This window comes from Mauremys mutica, chromosome 2, assembly GCF_020497125.1.
Source record: "Mauremys mutica isolate MM-2020 ecotype Southern chromosome 2, ASM2049712v1, whole genome shotgun sequence".
Lineage (NCBI taxonomy): Eukaryota > Metazoa > Chordata > Testudines > Geoemydidae > Mauremys > Mauremys mutica.
In genome coordinates, this window is record NC_059073.1 from 295,285,113 (window position 1) to 295,304,752 (window position 19,640).

A 19,640-nucleotide genomic window follows, 5' to 3' on the forward strand; every position below is an offset into this window, starting at 1 on the left:
CAGACAACAGGATCCCCCCCAATTAGGTCCATCGTGGGGTCCCAGGGGCACCACAGCCCCCTTGGGGGGTCAGAGCCCCGTCTGGGCTCCCCTCCATTCCCCAGCCACCTCCTGAAACTCTCTCCCCCCAGCGTCTCCTCCCCCAGCCTTTGTCCAGCTCCCCGGCAGAGGTGTCACCTGGCCTCCCCCCTTCCTGGTTCTCCCGTTACCTGCTCAGGGACTCTCCCTCCAGCCAGTCTCCCCTCCCCCAGTGCAGCCCGTCCTCCCAGGCCAACACCCCCCTTAGCATTCACAGCCCCCAGTAAGAACAGTCCCAGCTCCTCACAGGCATGGTCTCTGGGGTAGCTCCTGGGGTCTCTGGCTCTGTGGGACAGGGTGGTGTCTCCTGTGGGGCGGGGTCTCTGGGGCAGGGGCTGGCTCCTGGGGTCTCAGGCCCTGTGGGGCGGGGTCTCTGGGGCAGAGGCTGGCTCCTGGGGTCTCTGGCCCTGTGGGGCGGGGTCTCTGGGGCAGGGGCTGGCCCCTGGGGTCTCTGGCCCTGTGGGGTGGGGTCTCTGGGGCAGGGGCTGGCTCCTGGGGTCTCAGGCCCTGTGGGGCGGGGTCTATGGGGTCGGGGGGTCTCTGGGGTAGCTCCTGGGGTCTCTGGCTCTGTGAGACAGGATGGTGTCTCCTGGGGTCTCAGGCCCTGTGGGGCGGGGTCTCTGGGGCAAGGGCTGGCTCCTGGGGTCTCTGGCCCTGTGGGGCAGGGGCTGGCTCCTGGGGTCTCAGGCCCTGTGGGGCGTGGTCTCTGGGGCAGGGGCGGGCTCCTGGGGTCTCAGGCCCTGTGGGGCGGGGTCTCTGGGGCAGGGGCTGGCTCCTGGGGTCTCAGGCCCTGTGGGGCGGGGTCTCTGGGGCAGGGGCTGGCCTCTGGGGTCTCAGGCCCTGTGGGGCGGGGTCTCTGGGGCAGGGGCTGGCTCCTGGGGTCTCTGGCCCTGTTGGTGGGGCCGGGGGGTCTCTGGGGTGCGTGTGCCTGAGCTGCCCCGTCTCTCGGCAGGCTCCGGGGCAGAATGGGGTCCCTGGTCGGAGTGCTCCGTGCCCTGCGGGGGTGGCTATCAGAACCGCACACGGGGCGGCACCGTCCTGCACCGGATCGAGTTCACCACCTGCAACCTCCAGCCCTGCGCCGGTGAGACACTGTCCGTCCGTGGGCTCCGTGGCCGTGGGGCTGCAGCCTGAGCTAGGAGGGCTGTCCAGCCCCGGGCCCGCGTCCTCTGGGGCCGTGCTGACCTCCCTGCTGCCTCCCTGATGGCCGTACGCAGAGCTGCAGCCAGAGCCCCCGGGGGCCATAGGGCCGGACAGACGGGGTCAGCCCGGGGCCCCCCAGGGGCCGGAGGGAGGTGTGAGAACCCCGGTAGCGGATGGGGAGCTCTGTGATAGCTGGAGATCGGCTGCAGCCCTGAAGCAGCAGGTTTCATTTCCCGTCCCCAAAGCCTGTATCGTTGCTGGGTTTGTTCTCCATAGACAAGGCCAGGCCCTCCCGAAGCTGGCTGAGCTCTCGGCCTCGGGGCTCTCCTGCGGCAGTGAGTTCCACAGGCTAATCATGTGTTGCGGAAATAAGCATTTCCTCGGCTCAGTTTGAATTTAATGTCATGGGACGTCCCTGGTCCCTGCGCTAGGAGTCAGGGGGAACAGACGCCCCCGGGCAGCCCCTCCCGAGCTGGGGCAGCCGTGTGGGTCCCAGGCTCAGAGAGACAAGGTGGGGCAGGGAATAGCTGTTACTGGGCCAGCTTCGGCGGGTGAGAGCGAAGCGTTCGAGCCCCACCCAGCTGGGTGCACCAGAGCTGCGTGGGGCTGGAAAACTCTCCCCGCCAGAAGCTGGGGCAATAAGAGACCCTTCCTCCCCCACCTTTTCGCTCTTCCGTGTGTAGGTTTTTCTCACGGCCCCTCTGCTCCCTCCCCTCCCCAGCCGCTCCAGTCTCCCCTCGTGGAGTTTTTCCAGGCCCGTGTGCGTTCTCGTCGCGTTTCGCCGGGCCCTGCGAGCTGGGCCTGGTCTCTGGGACGGGTGTCCGGGGCGGCCCGGGGCAGACGAGGCCGGGATTAGAATAGTCTCGGTTAGTCCCCATCCCCGTCCTTTGCCACCAGACATCACAGCAGCCGCCCACAGAGCAGGTCCGTGTCCTGGGCTGCTCTGTTAACGGGCCCCTGGCCAGCGTGCGGCTCCCGGCGGGTACGGACTCAGGAACCCATTGGCCGTCAGGGGCTGGGGTCTCGCTGGGCCTGCCTCACCTGCAAACGTTGCTCTGCCCCAGCTCACGCCCGGGAGCTAGGCCGGAGCCTGAGTGACCCCTGGCTCCTGCTCCCTGCCTGGGCTCTTGGCCAGTGTTCGGCCGGGTGGTGGGTGAAAGCTCTGCCCTAGGAATGGTTTGGGGAAGGTCTCTGGCCTGGGTTTGTCACGGACCCGCAGGCTCCGGGCTGCGCCCCTGGCCTTGGAACTTCGGGAGGAGCCCGCAGTGCGCCTGACCCCCCCATGGATCCCTTTCTGCTCCAGGGCTGGCCGTGCGGCCTGCCCACCTCAGAGACGGAGCCTCTGGGCTCCAGCCCTCCTGCTCCCCCCGCGAGCTCTGCCAGCGAGTCCCACGGAGCCGGGGTCCTGGGGGAGCCTCGTCTGCTCCGCAGGGACCGACGCGCCCAGCCAGGACTTGCAGCGACCCTCACCCAGCGCGGGCCCAGCCACTGGGTTTGTCAGTCGCCTGGCACAGCCTGGGGGACCCGGAGCTACCCCGGGGGGTCAGTTAGAGCAGAGCCCGTCTGGCCAGCCCAGAGCCCAGCCCAGCTGCTGTGACCCCGTGGCCAGGCTCTGTCCCTCGCCGACTCCTTCCTTGCTCAGCTCCCGTGAGAGATCTCCGAGCGCCTTATCCCCGCACCTCCCAGCCCTTGGCTCTGGAGCTGGGTCTTCCCTGCTCAGTGACCCACCTGCCCTGAGAGCCAACGTCATCCTTTCCCCCCCGCCAGGCGCAGTATAGGGGAAACTGAGGCACACATGGGCTTAATATAAAATATTACAGAAAATTCCCGCTTGGTCACCGTGCTCTCTCCAGGTCCGACTAGATGCTCGTAACAGCCCCTTCCGGCCACAGAGTTTGTGACCCAGCGCAGCACAGGGTGACAGGCTGGAAGCGGGCAGGGGCGGCTCTGGTTAGTTCTGGGGTGGGAGACCTCCCACGGGGACCAGCTGCTGGGGGGCTGGGGAGGGTCCCAAGGAAACCAGCTGATGGGGGGGACCAGGGGACCTGGCTGATAGAGGGAGTCGGTGGGGGGCACCAAGGAAGCAGCTGCTGCTGCAGGGGGGTCAGTAGGGGGCACTCTCCCCCCAGGCAGTGCTGGCCCCGGTGCCAGGGGCCGGTGGGCTCCCCTCTCCCCTCTGTGCTGCTCTACCCGTGTGTCCCGCTGTCTCCCTGTCCCCAGGCGAGGTGCCCGGCGTCTGCCCGGAGGGGAAGCTCTGGCTGGAATGTGCTGACGCACCGGCCTCCTGTGCGGAGCTGGGCACGGACCCCCCTGCTGACAGGCCCTGCCACGCTGGCTGTTACTGCCCCCCCAGCACCGTCCTGCTGGTGAGTGAGTGAGCCCCCCTGCACCCCAGCGCCGCCCCCCCAGGCCCAGCACAGAGCTGGGGCGCCTGGGCAAGCAGGGGACTCCTCCTCCCTGCCCCCGTCCCGACTCCCGCAGGGGCTCGCTCTCCTCCCCTGGGCCTTGGGGCTTACGATTATTGGGGGGCCCAGGCCCCTGCTTGCCCCCCTGTGCCCACCCCTGCCTGGAAGGGCCCGCGAGAGGTCACCACGGCCAGGAGTACACGGCGGGACCGAGTAACCCTAGCCCAGGCCTGACAGGGGTTTGTCCAGCCTCTTCTTAAACACCTCCAGTGACGGGGATCCCACATCCTCCCTCGGTGCCTGGGCCAGAGCCGAGCTCCCCGAGAGCTAGAACATTAACCCATTGCTGCTTGGCCTGCCTCCGGCGGGGAGGGGAACCCGTCCTCTTTGTCACCCCCCCGCCCCCCCCCCCGCAGGCTCCGATCAGCTTCCCCCTCAGGCTTCTGTTCTCAAGGCTCTGCCCGCCCGTCACACCTCAGCTTTGCTAAACCTTCAGTCACTTTTGTCCTCTCCTCTCAACTCTCCAGGTCGGCCACATCTTTCCTGACCTGCGGGGTCTAGAATGGGACCCCGACCTCCTGTGTCCCACACCACACTCCTGTTCACACACCCTGAGTGTGACTAGCCCGGTTCACGCCTGCTAGTCAGGGTGTGAGCCCCCAGCTCCTCTCCGGCAGCGCGGCCGCCCAGCCAGCTAGGCCCCGTCTGGGAGCTGGGGATTTTAATTTTTCTTGCCTAAGTGCAGTACTTTGCACTTGTCTTTATTGAATTTCAGTTTGTTGATCTCAGACTAATTCTCCAATTTGTGGAGATCACTTGGAATTCTAACCCTGTCCTGCGGAGCGCCTGCGACCCCTCCCAGCCGGGCGTCATCCGGACATTGTATTAGCATCTCTCCGCTCCCTTCTGCAAGCCACTAACGAGAATAGTGACTGGTACCAGTCCCAGGACGGGCCCTGAGCCATTGCTAAGTGCTCTCAGTGCGAGCTTTGAACTAGCTGAGCCCGCGTGTCCCTGTTCCCGTCTGAGCTCGCTCTGTGCTGTGCGTCTGCTTCCAGAATAACCGGTGCGTGGCGGCGGCGGAGTGCCCCTGCGCCGAGGGCGGAGTGCTCTACGCCCCGGGAGACGTGGTGCCCAAGGGCTGCGAGAACTGGTCAGTGCCCTTCTCCAAGGCTCCCCCTCCCCGGGCCGCTTCCTCGGGGCGTCGGCGCTAACCGATCTCTCTCCCCTGCCCAGCTCCTGTGAGGCCGGCCGGATCGCCAACTGCTCCCGGGTGGCCTGTGGGGACGGTGAGAGCTGGCGCTAGCCAGGGGAGCCAGGCAAAGAGCGGGAACGGGACCTGCCCCGTGAGGTCCAGCCCTGAGTGACACCAGCAGGCCCCTTGCCCCGTTCCTCCAGGAGCCCCGCCGAGCCCCTGGCCTGCCCTGACAGTCCCGGTGACAGGGGGGAGGGGTGGCGTCTCACCCGGAGCCCCCAGCCCCTGCACGTCACGGGGCGGGGGGTGGCTGGAGACACCGAGGGCTGGCCCCATTCCCACCTCTGCTCCCCATGGCCGGCAGCCCAAGGCCGCCCCCTGGGGGCTGCGTGACCCTTCAGGCCGGGGGGGGCACGATGGGGGGCTGCCAGTCTCCGGGGCCTGTTGGCTTGGCACAATCTAGGGGTGTGGGGCAGCCTCTGACGGTCGCCCCGTTTCCTCCCGGGCAGTGAGCGGCGGCTGGTCGGACTGGACGCCCTGGAGCGAGTGTTCAGCCTCCTGCGGGTTCGGGCTCCAGAACCGGTACCGGTTCTGCACGGCCCCCCCTCCGGCGGGGACCGGACTGCCCTGCCTGGGGCCGGAGCGCGAGGAGCAGCCCTGCCACGTCCAGCCCTGCTCCAGTGAGTGCCCCCCGCCCCGGGAGAGCGCCCCCCCCCGCCCCGCTCCTGTGACTGTGCCCCTCCCCCGCCCCGGGAGAGCGACCCCCCCACCCTGCTCCAGTGAGTGCCCCCCGCCCCGGGAGAGTACCCCCCGCCCCGCCCCGGGAGAGCAACCCCCCCCGCCCCGCTCCAGCGACTGTGCCCCCGCCCCGCCCCGGGAGAGCGCCCCCCCTGCCCTGCTCCAGTGAGTGCCCCCCCGCCCCGGGAGAGTACCCCCCGCCCCACCCCGGGAGAGCAACCCCCCCCGCCCCGCTCCAGCGACTGTGCCCCCGCCCCGCCCTGGGAGAGCGCTCCCTGTCCTGCTCCAGTGAGTGCCCCCCCGCCCCGGGAGAGCGCCCCCCGCCCTGCCCCGGGAGAGCGCCCCCCCACCCTGCTCCAGTGAGTGCCCCCCCGCCCCGGGAGAGCGCCCCCCCACCCCGCTCCAGCGACTGTGCCCCTCCGCCCCGGGAGAGCGCCCCCCACCCTGCTCCAATGAGTGCCCCCCTGCCCCGGGAGAGTGCCCCCCGCCCTGCCCCGGGAGAGCGCCCCCCCACCCTGCTCCAATGAGTGCCCCCCTGCCCCGGGAGAGTGCCCCCCGCCCTGCCCCGGGAGAGCGCCCCCTGTGACGGAGCGATTCTGGCAGGACCCAACTGAGAGGGCCAAATCAGGACCAATTGCTCAAATAGGGCAGTCACAGCCCTAGGCTGGGGTTTTTCCACCTCTAAGGCCAACCAAACCAGCCAGACAAAAAGGACTTTGGTCTCACCCCACTGGCTAACCACAAGTCACACAAGCAATTTCCTTAGACACTCCAGTCTCCCAGCATCACCACCAGTGCACTCGTCCTGGGGATGAATGGTTATGAAAACCAACACCCCAATACAAGAAAAAGGTTCTCTCGATCCCAAAGGACCAAGCCCCAGACCCAGGTCAATATACACATCAGATCTTACCCACAAATCACGCTGTTGCCAATCCTTTAGAATCTAAAATCTAAAGGTTTATTTACAAAGGGAAAAAGGTAGAGACGAGAGGTAGAATTGGTTAAATGGAATCAATTACATACAGTGATGGCAAAGTTCTTAGTTCAGGCTTGCAGCAGTGCTGGAGTAAACTGCAGGTTCAGATTAAGTCTCTGGAACATCCCCCGCTGGGATGGGTCAACAGTCCTTCGTGCAGAGCTTCAGTTTGTAGCTAAGTCCTTCCAGAGGTCAGAAGCAGGATTGAAGACCAGATGGAGATGAGGCATTAGCCTTATATAGACTTTTCCAGGTGTAAGAATCCCTTTGTCTTCACTGTGGAAAATTACAGCAAAATGGAGCCTGGAGTCACATGGGCCAGTCCCTGCATACTTTGCTGAGTCACAAGGCGTGTCTGCCTTCCCTCCATGGGTCAATTGTGTAGCCGATGGCCCTTTAATGGGCCATCAAGCCAGCTATGCCGGGCTAACATCAGCTTTGTCTGGGACACTTCCCAGAGGCAGAGCATAATACAGAATACAGACATTACAGAGCCAATACTTATAACTTCAACTACAAAATGATACGCAGACATACAGACAGCATAATCATAACCAGCAACCCAGAACCTGGTCTAAGACACCTTAGATGACCCCCTTTACCCAAGGTTTGGTGCCACTACAGGACCTTGGTTGCAACCCATGTTCTATATGGTCCCCATTTATATCAATAACGTCACACCCCCCCACCCTGCTCCAGCGACTGTGGCCCCCCCACCCCAGGAGAGCGCCCCCCCACCCTGCTCCAGCGACTGTGGCCCCCCCGCCCCAGGAGAGCGCCCCCCCACCCTGCTCCAGCGACTGTGGCCCCCCCGCCCCAGGAGAGCGCCCCCCCACCCTGCTCCAGCGACTGTGGCCCCCCCGCCCCAGGTGAGCGCCCCCCCACCCCGCTCCAGCGACTGTGCCCCTCCGCCCCGGGAGAGCGCCCCCCCGCCCTGCCCCGGGAGAGCGCCCCCCCACCCTGCTCCAATGAGTGCCCCCCTGCCCCGGGAGAGTGCCCCCCGCCCTGCCCCGGGAGAGCGCCCCCCCACCCTGCTCCAGCGACTGTGGCCCCCCCGCCCCAGGAGAGCGCCCCCCCACCCTGCTCCAGCGACTGTGGCCCCCCCGCCCCGGGAGAGCGCCCCCCCGCTCTGCTCCAGTGAGTGTGCCCCCCCTGCCCTGGGAGAGCGCCCCCCACCCTGCTCCAGCGGGTGTGTGTCCCCCGCCCCGGGAGAGCGCCCCCCGCCCCAGAACAGTGCCCCCGCCCGCCCCAGGGGCTCTGTGCTGCTCGCCATGTCTTACCTGCTGCCGGCAGGCTGGGAGGAGGGGCAGGGAATGGCCGGGGGGGGCTGCAAGCGGCCTGCAGGTCCCCAGCAGCCTCCTGGGTGGGGGTGGGAGCCGGTGGCACGTGCCCAGTGCTGGGGGGCCGGAGGCTGGGTGAGGAGTGAGGCTTTCCCCAGGCTCTGGCGCCCGCAGGCGGGGGGAGGGCAGGGGGCCTGACACCCACGGCTCTGCCCCAGGGAGCGGCGGCTGGAGCGCGTGGAGCCCCTGGACCGAGTGCACCAAGAGCTGCGGGGAGGGGCTGCGGAGCCGGGCCCGAGCCTGCGACAGCCCCACCCCGCTGGGCCACGGCGACTACTGCGAGGGCCCCCCCGCCCAGGTGGAGACCTGCCACCCGGGGCAGTGCCCAGGTACGGGGCGGGGGGGGGTTCCTAGAGCAGGCAGCCCCAGGAACGTGCCATGGGGGAGGGCAGCTATCCCTGTGGGGAAACCCCCGGCCCCCCTCCCATGGCTAAGGGGGTGCTGGGCTGCGGGGAGCGGGCTCGGCGGGGGGTGCTGGGCTGCGGGGAGCGGGCTCGGGGGGTGCTGGGCTGCGGGGAGCGGGCTCGGCGGGGGGTGCTGGGCTGCGGGGAGCGGGGCAGGGGCTCACCAGGGGGCAGGGGCTGCAGGGAGGGGTATGGGGCTCAGTGGGGGGCGCCGGGCTGTGGGCTCAGCTGGGGGCACCAGGCTGCAGGGAGCTGGGCAGGGAGCGCTGGGCTGCGGGGAGTGGGGCGGGGGTTCAGTGGGGGACAGGGGAGCGGGGCGGGGGCTCGGCGGGAGGCGCAGGACTGTGGGGGGCGGGGCAGGGGCTCGACGGGGGTGCAGGGAGCGGGGCGGGGGCTCGGCGGGAGGCGCAGGGCTGTGGGGGGCGGGGCAGGGGCTTGGCGGGGGGCGCCGGGCTGCAGGGAGCGGGATGCGACTGGTGACCCCCGGTGCATCACTGCTGCCCTAGGGCTGTGCTGCGGGGGGTGCCCGGGCCGAGGTGCTGCCCGCTGGAGCGCGCCAGGCTCCGCATGCCACGTCCTCACCCCCGGCCTCTCCCCGTCTCCCCAGCTCTGGACTGCGTGGCCGTGCAGGGCTCCATGTACAGCCGCTGCGGCCCCTCGTGCCCCCGCTCCTGCGACGACATCTCGGTAAGGGACCGGATGCCCCTGGGCCCTGGGAGTGAGGGGCTGCCCCACCCCGGCCCTGGATTCCTGGGCTGGGCTCCTGCTCCTGCTGCCCCCCTGCTCCAGGCCTGGCTCCTGTCCCCTGCCAGGCCGGGCTGCTCCCCTTTGCCAGGGCACAGGGCACTGCTCCCTCCATCCCCCTGCTCTCCCCACAGGCCCCGCCCCACGGCGGGCGAGGCTGAGAGGTGCACTGGGCAGTGATGGGAGTGTTGCCACCTGCTGGGAATCCAGCCTGTGTGTGTCCTCGTCCCCGTCCCTGCCCGGCAATGACCACGGGACTCCATAGGCCCCCCCCCCCGCCATGCCCAGGGGTCTCCTCCCCACCCCGTGACGCTCCCTCTGCCCCCAGCACTGCATGTGGAGCTGCCAACCCGGCTGCTACTGCACCGGCGGCAGGGTGCTGAACGCCAACGGCTCGGCCTGCGTGGAGAGGCAGGACTGCACCTGCCTGGACCTGCTCACCCAGGAGAGGTACCTGCCGGGGGAGACCGTGGCCCACCAGGACGGCTGCAACAACTGGTGAGCGAGGCTGGCGCGTGGGGGGGGGGCAGCTGCTGTCGAGAGCCACCCGCTGGTCCGTGACACCACGCCCTGCCATGCCCGGGGCATGGGTCGGGGCAGGGGGTGCCGAGGGGTGGGGGTCCTAGTGGGGCAGTGAAACCAGGGACATGGGGAGGCTGTGGGGCAGGAGATGCGGAGGGGGGGATGCCCAGTGGGGCTGCGGTGCCACGCCCCAGAGCTGGCTGCATTGCGGCGGCGGGTGAGCACTGCTGCGCTGTGAGGCTCCCGGGACGAGGGTCCCGAGGTGCTGTCCCAGCCCCCTGCGCTGCGGGGGAAGGGGGCTGGCTCCCGGTGGAGGTGGGCGTGCTGGAGGCACTGGGGGTCCGTTCTGGGTCCCCCCTGACTCCGTCCCAGCCCGTCTCACTGCCGCTCCGCTCCCTCCCCAGCACCTGCACCGGGGGGGTGCTGCTCTGTACCAGCCTGCCCTGCCCTGGTGAGTACCCGGCTGGCCACTGGCAGCCCTGGCGTGGGGCGGGGACTGTGGGTCGCTGGGGGATGCAGAGGGGCACACGAGGGAATGGTGCCCCCAGGGGTGTGATGGGAAGTGCAGAGGGGCCTATGGGGGCCCTGGGAGATACAATGGGAGTGGGGTGAATGGGGGGCCTGGGGAGGGGGGAGGGGAGGGTCCCAGGCCGCACACTGATTGGGTGGCAGGTTTGGAGGGGACGTGGCCTCTCCTGTGGCTCTCTTCCCCTTGTTCACCTCCCTGGGGGTGGGGGGTGGGGAGAGGAGTAAGGCAGGGGGCAGCCAGGGGAGAAGGGGGGCGGGGAGATAGGGGTGGTGAGAGGAGAAGGCGGGGGGCAGCCAGGGGAGAAGGGGGGTGGGGAGATGGGGGTGGTGAGAGGAGAAGGTGGGGGTGGGTAGAAGGGGGCCTAGGCTGCTGCTGCGAGAGACCCCCTGAGCGCCCCCTGCTCTGCACCCCTCTCCCAGTGGCTGGAGCCTGGTGTGACTGGTCTCCATGGACCCCCTGCTCCCGGACCTGCGGCAGCGAGGTGGTGACGCGGTACCGCGCCTGCGCCTGCCCCACGCCTCAGCACGGGGGGGCCGAGTGTGCTGGAGCACAGGAGCGTCACGGGGACACCGGCACCCAGCTCCAGCACAAGGAGTGCCCCTCGGCTGCCTTCTGCCCCGGTACGGCCCCGAGCCCGGCCAGCGTCCCCTTCCCCCCGCTGGGTACGGCCCTGAGCCCGGACAGCGTCCCTTCCCCCCCCCTCTGGGTACGGCCCTGAGCCCGGACAGCGTCCCTTCCCCCCCCCTCTGGGTACGGCCCTGAGCCCGGACAGCGTCCCCTTCCCCCCCGCCGGGTACGGCCCCGAGCCCGGCCAGCGTCCCTTCCCCCCCGCCGGGTACGGCCCTGAGCCCGGACAGCGTCCCTTCCCCCCCCCTCTGGGTACGGCCCCGAGCCCGGCCGGCGTCCCCTCCCCCCCCGCTGGGTACGGCCCTGAGCCCGGCCGGTGTCCCCTCCCCCTGCTGGGTACGGCCCTGAGCCCGGCCGGTGTCCCCTCCCCCTGCTGGGTACGGCCCCGAGCCCGGACAGCGTCCCTTCCCCCCCCACCGGGTACGGCCCTGAGCCCGGCCGGTGTCCCCTCCCCCTGCTGGGTACGGCCCTGAGCCCGGACAGCGTCCCTCCCCCCCCGCTGGGTACGGCCCTGAGCCTGGCCGGCGTCCCCTCCCCCTGCTGGGTACGGCCCTGAGCCCGGCCGGCGTCCCTTCCCCCCCCGCTGGGTACGGCCCTGAGCCCGGCCGGCGTCCCCTCCCCGCTCCGGGTACGGCCGGTAGCCTGGCCGGTGTCCACTCCCCCCGCCGGGTACGGCCCCGAGCCCGGCCGGCGTCCCTTCCCCCCCCGCCGGGTACGGCCCTGAGCCCGGCCGGCGTCCCTTCCCCCCCCGCTGGGTACGGCCCTGAGCCCGGCCAGCGTCCCCTCCCCCACTCCGGGTACGGCCCCGAACCTGGCTGGTGTCCCCTCCCCTCCGCCGGGTACGGCCCCAGAGCCTGCTCTGCCCCCACAGGTACCACCCCAGTGCCAGCTGCCACTGTCCTGGTATGGGCCCTACCCTGAGCTGATACCATTGTGATGAGCTGGATCCCAGAAACCCCCTGGGGCTGCCAACTGATGTGCCAAGACTGCTTCTGCCCCTGCCTTCCTGCCCTCCCAGCTTGGGACCTCAGTGCCCTGTCTGGTTTGAGCCAGACTCGCTAGCCTGCTGCAAACCCAGACCCGGGTCTGAACCACGTCCCCCAAAAGCTGCAGGCTTCACTGAAAGCAGCTCACAGAAGTGTTCTTGTCTTTAACACTCAGATGCCCAACTCCCAATGGGGTCCAAACCCCAAATCAATCCGGTTTACCCTGTATAAAGCTTATCCAGGGTAAATTATAAATTGTTCGCCCTCTATAACAGTGGTCCCCAACCTTTTTGGCTGGCGGGCGCCAGCTGAAGGACCACTGCGGCAGTGGAGCACCCGCTGAAATGCTGCCGAAATTCGGGGGCGACGCCTCTCGATGACATCACTTGTCGACAGCAAGCGTCGTCATCGAGAGGCGTCCCAGCCAAAATGCCGCTGCGGCATTTCGGTGGGTGCTCTCCCAGGGGCCAGGACGTGGGCACATTAAGATGCCCCTGCGGGCGCCATGGTGCCTGCGGGCACCGCGTTGGGTACCCCTGCTCTATAACACTGATAGAGAGAGCTGCACAGCTGTTCCCTCCCCCCCAGGTATTAACACATACTCCAGGTTGTATTACTTAATTAATAAGTAAAAAGTGATTGCATTAAATACCGAAAGTAGGATTTAAGTGGTTCTAAGTAGTAACAGACAGAACAAAGTGAATTACCAAGCAAAAAAAACCCACACACCCAAGTCTATGTCTAATACAGTAAGAAAACTGAATACAGATAAAACCTCACCCTCGGAGGAGTTCCAGTGAGCTTCCTTTTACAGACCAGTCTCCTTCTAGTCTGGGTCCAGCAATCGCTCCCACCCCCTGCAGTCACAGTCCTTTCTTCCAGTCTCTTTCAGTTATCCTGGGGGGTGGAGAGGCTCTCTTGAACCAGCTGAAGAGAAAATGGAGGGGTCTCCCAGGGTCTTAAATAGACTTTTCTCTTGTGGGCTGAGACCCCCTCCTCTCTCCTATGCAAAGTCCAGCTCCAAGATGGAGTTTTGGAGTCACATGGACAAGCCACATGTCCATGCAGGACTCAGTTTTTACAGGCAGCAGCCATTGCCCACATGGCAGGGGCGGCTCTACTAATTCCGCCGCCCCAAGCAGGGCGGTGCGCCGCGCCGCTCGGGCTGCCGTTCGCGGTCCCGCGGCTCCGGGGGACCCCCTGCAGACGTGCCTGCGGAGGGTCCGGTGGTCCCGCGGCTCCAGTGGAGCATCCGCAGGCATGCCTGCGGGAGGTCCACCCGAGCCGCAGGAGCAGCGCACCCGCCGCAGTCATGCCTGCGGGAGGTCTGCCTGTCCCCCGGCTCCGGTGCACCTCCTGCAGGCATGACTGCGGAAGGTCCGCCGGCCACATGGTATCTTGAATGTCTCCAGGTAGACTTATGTGGACTGGGGCCTTCCAACATCCCTTGTTTGTTAAATGCTTCTTGATTGGGCACTTAACTTGCAAATTCCTTTCTAAAGAAGCTGCCCAAATGCCTTACTAGGGTTATTTAAAATCAAGCCAGTACCCAGCCAGTGTTCAAATCTTGGAATACACTAGTGACAGGTGCCTACAGCCAGGAGGAAGAGATTGGGGAGAGCATTATGCAGGGGGTTGGACTAGATACCTCCTGAGGTCCCTTCCAACCCTGAGATTCTATGATTCTATGATTCTATAACCTTCACAGAGAGATGTCACATGGCACACGTAGCACAGAACATGTTCCAGTTCTGTCACATAGACATTCATAAGCATATTCCATAAAGCCTTATGGGGGCACCGTCACAACCATGTCCCCCGCCCAGTTATGGCCCCGACCCCGAGAGACCCTCCATCCCTCTGGTGTGCCAGCCCCAGGGCAGGGTCCTCTGTTAGTCTGGCCTGTAGCCCTGCCCACCCTGGGGGTTTATGCGGGGCCGGTGCAACCTCTTAGGCGACCTAGGCAGTCGCCTGGGGCGCTAGGATTTGGGGGGCAGCATTTTCTTCGGCAGCGACCGCGGCAGCTGGATCTTCGGCTGCCCCAGTTGCCACCAGCATTTAGGCAGAGGGAGCTGGGGCAGGGGAGCGCGGGGAGGGCCGCCTGCAGCAAGTTACGGGGGGGCGGCACGCAGGGGAGCTCCCTGCCCCAGCTCACCCCTGCTCCACCTTCTCCCCGACCACGCCGTGGCTGCTTCACTTCTCCCGCCTCCCAGGCTTGCCGTGCCAAGCAGCTTAGGCGCCGCAAGCCTGGGAGGCGGGAGAAGTGAAGCAGCGATGGCGTGCTCGGGGAGGAGGCGGGGCGGGGGGGAGCTGCTGCTCGGCTCCCCAGGCCGGAGGCGGGGAGCTGCCATGGGGGAGGTGCCTCAGGGCGGGGGGGGCTGCTGCAGGGTTCGGGGAGGGGATGGAGCAGAGGTGAGCTGGGGTGGGGAGCTGCCGCATGGCTCCCTAGGCCGGAGGGGGGGAACTGCCGCGGAGGGGGGGCACTTCAGGGTGGTGGGGAGGCAGGGAGCTGCCGCAGGGCTGGGGGTGGGGGGTGGGGCGCAAGGTGGAAGTTTCACCCAGGGTGCGAAACATCCTTGCACCGGCCCTGGGTTTATGGCAGGTCCAGGGCTCCACGCCCCAGGGAGCCGGGCTCACCTCTCGGGGGGTGGTTTGCAGTGGACGGTGGCTGGAGTTCCTGGGGGCCATGGTCGGCCTGCGCCGCCTGTGCCGGGGAGTCGACACGGAGCCGGGAGTGCAGCAGCCCCCCCGCCCGCTTCGGGGGCGTGCCCTGCCCCGGAGAGGCCCGGCAGAGCCGCGCCTGCCATGATGGAGACACCGTGTGTGAAGGTGAGAGACCGGCCCAGGCGCCGACCCCCTGCCAGTGACCAGCCACCTGGGCTGGGTCCCAGCTCTGCCCGTGCCCCCGGAGCCCGCCCTGGTCCCATCGCCACGCGGGGCACCGCGCTGGGGCACGACGCCGGGCAGAGCTGTGCCCAGCCCCAGGCAGCGTTCTGCCGTGGGAAATGGGGCCGAGACCCCCTGGGAGCCATCGCTGGGCCTGGCAGATCAGCTGCCCCTCACCAACTCCTGCTCCCATCCCGCCACACCCCCTCAGAGCCCCCCAGTCTCTGCCCCTGCCCGCGGTTGCCCAGCCTGGCCTGGCCCCACACCTGGGCCCCCTGCACCCCGGCCCGGCCCCCTCGCTGTCAGGCACGTAGCCCACATGGCGGCACCTCCAGGGCCCGGCCGCGGTGCAGTGGAACCGGTGGCCAGGGCAGGGGCCCTGGGGCAGGGGCAGGCTGGGTGGAGCTGGATGGGTCACTGCCCTTGTGGCCCAAGCCCCAGCAGTGCTCACGGTGCCGCGATGCCACCCACGCCGGGGGCAGGGAGCGGCGGGGGAGGGGGCGGGAATGCTACCCTGGCAGCCCAGCTGCTCCTCGGAGACCCGGCTGGCAGCTGCCCCCCCCGGGCAGCCCTGCCAGCCCCATTCCCACCCCTGCCCGGGCAGGGCTGAGGGTGTCACGGACTCACAGCTCGTGCCCACTCACGGCCCCGTGGGGGGTGCCCCTTCAGTGCGACAGCCCTTCTCGGGGGGCCGCTCTCTGCCGGGGTCAGGCCCCTCCACTTCTGGAGCCGCACCTCTCTGAGCCTCCAGCAGCCTGGCTCTGCCGGGCCCCCCTCAGGGAGTCCCCTCGCTCCGGGCCCCCGAGGGAATCACGCCACCCTGAGCTCTAGACCAGAGCGAGCGTAGAACAGGTTTATTGAGCGTCTGAACCCAGCACAGGAAACTCTCCGGCCTCAGGCCTGGCTCCCTCAGCCCGGCACATCTAGGTCTCTCCAGCCTCCAGGGGGGCTCTGCCTGCTCCTGCCTCTCCAGTCCTGAGACCCCCCGCCCTCCCTTCCTAGCTGGGCATCTGCTATCACCTCCCCCAAGCCCCCTCTGTCCATTGGCTTCTCTCCAGGGAAACAGGGTCGCCTGGGCCCCCTCTCCCCTCTTCTGTCCCCTGGCCCCTCGGGCTGGAACCGGCTGGTCAGGTCACCGGGGTCCTCTCCCCGCAGCCCATTGTCCTCCCACTGGCCAGAACTGGCTGCGACTCCTGAGCTGGGTCTCCGGGTCCCCAGGTCCCCAGTCGCTGGGGTCTCCATCCTCCAGGCCGTCAGACGGGGTCCCGAGCCTCTCTCCGGTCCCGTGTCCCAACAAACTCCCTCTCCCCTCCCCTCGTTAAACCAGTAACACCCGGGGACACTGAGTCCCACCTGCTCTGCATGCAACCCCCTGGGAAACACGGAAAAAGCCAAGACCCCCCCGCAGCTCGTCACCCATGGCCAGAGCGCCCTGTGTGGCTGCGTGATTTCCTTGCCGTTCCCGGCACAGCCCGGGCGTGTGGCCTGCACCGTGTGCCGGGCGCTGCCGGGCTGTGGGAGGGGTGACCCCGGCTCTCTCCCCACAGGCTGCGGCGGGGGGCAGGTGCCCTTCGCCTGTGGCAAGCCCTGCCCCCGCTCCTGCGAGGACCTGCAGGCGGACACGGCCTGCCTGGACAGCCCCCCGTGCCAGCCCTCGTGCGGCTGCCCCGCTGGCCGGCTCCTCCAGGACGGGGCGTGTGTGAGCCTGGCGCAGTGTCGCTGCAAGTACCACAACGGCTCCCTGGGTGAGTGCGGGCCTGGGGCTGGAGGGGGCGGTGCCCCCAGGTAAACCACCACGGCCAGGCAGGGGGGTGCAGGGAGCGGGCGGGGGGCTGGGCCGGGGATACAGGGAGGGCACGGGGGCTGGGCAGGGGAGGGTGCAGGGGGCTGGCCAGAGGATACAGGCAGGGGGCTGGGAGGGAGAGATAGAGGGAGGGTGTGGGGGGCTGGGCCAGGCTGGGGATACAGGGAGGGCGCAGGAGGCTGGGCAGGGGAGGGTGCAGGGGACTGGCCGGGGGATACAGAGAGGGCATGGGGGGCTGGGCAGGGGATACAGGGAGGGCGCAGGAGGCTGGGCAGGGGAGGATGCGGGGGACTGGGCAGCGGATATAGGGAGGGGGAGGAGAGCTGGGCAGGGGATATAGGGGGGCACTGGGGCTGGGCAGGGGAGGGTGCAGGGGGCTGGCCAGAGGATACAGGCAGGGGGCGGGGGGCTGGGCAGGGGATATAGGGGGGCACTGGGCAGGGGAGGGTGCAGGGGACTGGCCGGGGGATACAGAGAGGGCATGGGGGGCTGGGCCGGGGATACAGGGAGGGGGCGGGGGGCTGGGAGGGAGAGATACAGGGAGGGGGCGGGGGGCTGGCCGGGGATACAGGGAGGGCGCAGGAGGCTGGGCTGGGGAGGGTGCAGTGGACTGGCCGGGGGATACAGAGAGGGCAGGGAGAGATACAGGGAGGGGGCGGGGGGCTGGCCGGGGATACAGGGAGGGCGCAGGAGGCTGGGCTGGGGAGGGTGCAGTGGACTGGCCGGGGGATAGAGAGGGCATGGGGGGCTGGGCCGGGGATACAGGGAGGGGGTGGGGGGCTGGGCATGGGATACAGGGAGGGGGAGGGCATGGGGGGCTGGGCAGGGGAGGGCACAGGGCGGGCGCAGGGGGCTAGTGGGGGGCTGCGTCTGTGGCTCTCCGGGCGGGTGACGCCCCGGCCCGTCTCTCCGCAGAGGCTCCGGAGCAGCAGCCCCTCTCGGCCTGGGCTGGCCCCGTGCCCTGGGAGTACGCGCAGCCTGGGCAGACCGTGTACGGGCCCTGCCAGAACTGGTGAGTGCTGGGCTCCGCGGGCACTCGGGGCCCCCTTCCCTAGGCAGGCTGGGGGCCGGACCGGGGCTGGCGCTGCCCACCTCCGTCCTGGGGGCTGCGGGTGGCTCTGGGGACTGGGAGCCCCCAGGCCTCGGGGCAGTCTCGGGCAGGTGCCACCTGGCAGAGCCCCTCACTGTGACCCACCCTCCCTCCAGGGCCCGGCCTGGCATCTGGCCAGAGGTGGCTGAGTGAGCCGAGGAGACGGACCCTTCCCCAGGCCTCGCAGAGCTGCAGCCTCTGCCCAGGGCGGCTGGGCAGGGCTCTGGGCTCTGGGGCCGTGCCCGGGGGAGGGGAGGCCTGGGTGGGAATCAGGGTTGGGCTCTGGGGCAGTGCCCAGGGGAGGGGAGGCCTGGGTGGGAATCAGGGTTGGGCTCTGGGGCCGTGCCCGGGGAGGGGAGGCCTGGGTGGGAATCAGGGTTGGGCTCTGGGGCAGTGCCGGGGTTTTCTCCCCCAGCCTGGGCACCAGGCCTGCGGGGCTCTCGTCTCTGGCTGCCCAGGGCTGGGGCAGGGGGTTGGATGCAGGTGCAGTTGGGGGCTGCGTGACCACAGTAACGTGCTCTCCCCTCCCCGCAGCACCTGCGAGGATGGGCACCTGCAGTGCCGCGCCGACCCTGCGTGCCGGCTGGACGGCGGCTGGGGGGCCTGGGGGCCGTGGTCGCCCTGCCCCCAGCGCTGCCAGGAGGGCACCCAGTTCCGCTTCCGAGAGTGCGATAACCCGGCCCCCCAACACGGGGGCAGGGGCTGCATCGGGGACAGCCAGCAGCAGCGGGCCTGCCACCAGGGCGAGCCGCCCTGCCAAGGTGAGAGCCAGGGCGTGGGGCACAGCGGGGGGCGCTGCGGGGGGCACACTGGGGGTGCTGACCCCCAGGCCCCAGCAAGTGGCGGGGGGTGTTACAGGGCACATCCCAGCTGCTCCCAGGCCCTTTCCCAGCGCAGCGGGGTCACGGTGGCACCTACAGACCCTGACCAAGCCGGCTGTGCCGGGGCTGCCCCGTCTGGGACGTCAGAGCCCTGCCCCAGGAGCAGAGCCTGGCGCGGGGGCGCCGGGAGGGCCGGGGCGGACGAGTACTGGCAGGGACAGACGCTGCTGGCAGCGAGGGGCCCATTGTACCCGGTGTCTGTGCCCTGCCCCCTGCAGAGGAGGCGCCGTGGAGCGACTGGTCCCCGTGGGCCCCGTGCAGCGTGTCCTGTGGCGGGGGAGAGCAGATCCGCACGCGCCAGTGTCGCCAGCCGGCCTGCCAGGGGCTGGCCGTGCAGAGCAAGACCTGCCACACCCAGGTCTGCCTCGGTGAGTGACCCCTGGGGAGTAACCGCCCCCCCGGGGAGTAGCTGCCTCTGCCCCCCCGGGGAGTAGCTGCCTCTGCCCCCCCGGGAAGTAGCTGCCTCTGCCCCCCACCGCCATGGGGAGTACTCGCCCCCAATCCCCCCCTTGGGGATTAACTGCCCCCTATTGTGAGTACCTCCCTGACTGCCCCCCCCTCGGGGAGTAACCCCCCACTGCCCTGTCTCAGTGAGTAGCCCCCAAAGACAGGCGCCCCCCACATCTGCTGAAAGTGCAGGGTGGGGGCGGCAGGTGGGAGGAGGGCCGGGGCTGGCTCTGCAGCAGGGGGAGGGGGACAGGACAGCCCCCTGCAGCTCTGGGGCGCTCTGGGCCCCGCACTCACTCCCGGGCCCCGAACCTGGGCCCGTGGGGCAGCCTGCAGGGAGCTCAGGCCTGTCTGTCGCCCTCCCCCCAGAGGTGGGCTGCCCGGCGGGACGCCTGTACCGGGAGTGCCTGCAGGAGGAGGGCTGCCCCTACAGCTGTGCCCACCTCACCCGCCAGATGGACTGCTTCTCCGATGGCTGCGAGGAGGGCTGCCACTGCCCGGCGGGCACCTACCAGCACCACGGAGCCTGCGTCCAGGTCAGGCGCCCGCGGGCTGTTTCCTCGCTCTGCAGCGGGGCAGAGAGCAGCATGGCATGGGCAGCACCGCCGAGCTTCCAGCCCATGGCAATCGAGCTTAGCCCTGCCCCAGTGCATTGGGGGTGGGGATACGTAAACTAAGCCAGGCCCAGTGCATTGTGGGGGGATACGTGAGCTAAGCCCCGCCCCAGTGCATTGTGGGGGGGGGGAAACATGAGCTAAGCCACACCCCAGTGCATTGTGGGGGGGGATACATGAGCTAAGCCCTGCCCCAGTGCATTGTGGGGGGGGATACGTGAGCTAAGC

At 68.7% G+C, this 19,640-nt stretch overlaps 1 protein-coding gene across 1 annotated transcript in view; it reads left to right on the forward strand.

Moving 5' to 3' along the window:
* The window catches only part of LOC123363313 (SCO-spondin-like), a 153,155-nt gene that overhangs the window by 90,884 nt on the left and 42,631 nt on the right, over positions 1-19,640 (forward strand). Inside the window, exons 66-81 of the mRNA XM_045004174.1 lie at positions 1,031-1,162; positions 3,442-3,587; positions 4,685-4,779; positions 4,863-4,915; positions 5,331-5,501; positions 8,037-8,207; positions 8,890-8,969; positions 9,355-9,524; positions 9,953-9,999; positions 10,497-10,697; positions 14,349-14,519; positions 16,124-16,321; positions 17,296-17,392; positions 18,005-18,231; positions 18,570-18,719; positions 19,168-19,334. Of these exons, the coding sequence (XP_044860109.1) occupies positions 1,031-1,162; positions 3,442-3,587; positions 4,685-4,779; positions 4,863-4,915; positions 5,331-5,501; positions 8,037-8,207; positions 8,890-8,969; positions 9,355-9,524; positions 9,953-9,999; positions 10,497-10,697; positions 14,349-14,519; positions 16,124-16,321; positions 17,296-17,392; positions 18,005-18,231; positions 18,570-18,719; positions 19,168-19,334 (2,276 nt within the window). The remainder of the gene's footprint in view (positions 1-1,030; positions 1,163-3,441; positions 3,588-4,684; positions 4,780-4,862; positions 4,916-5,330; positions 5,502-8,036; positions 8,208-8,889; positions 8,970-9,354; positions 9,525-9,952; positions 10,000-10,496; positions 10,698-14,348; positions 14,520-16,123; positions 16,322-17,295; positions 17,393-18,004; positions 18,232-18,569; positions 18,720-19,167; positions 19,335-19,640) is intronic.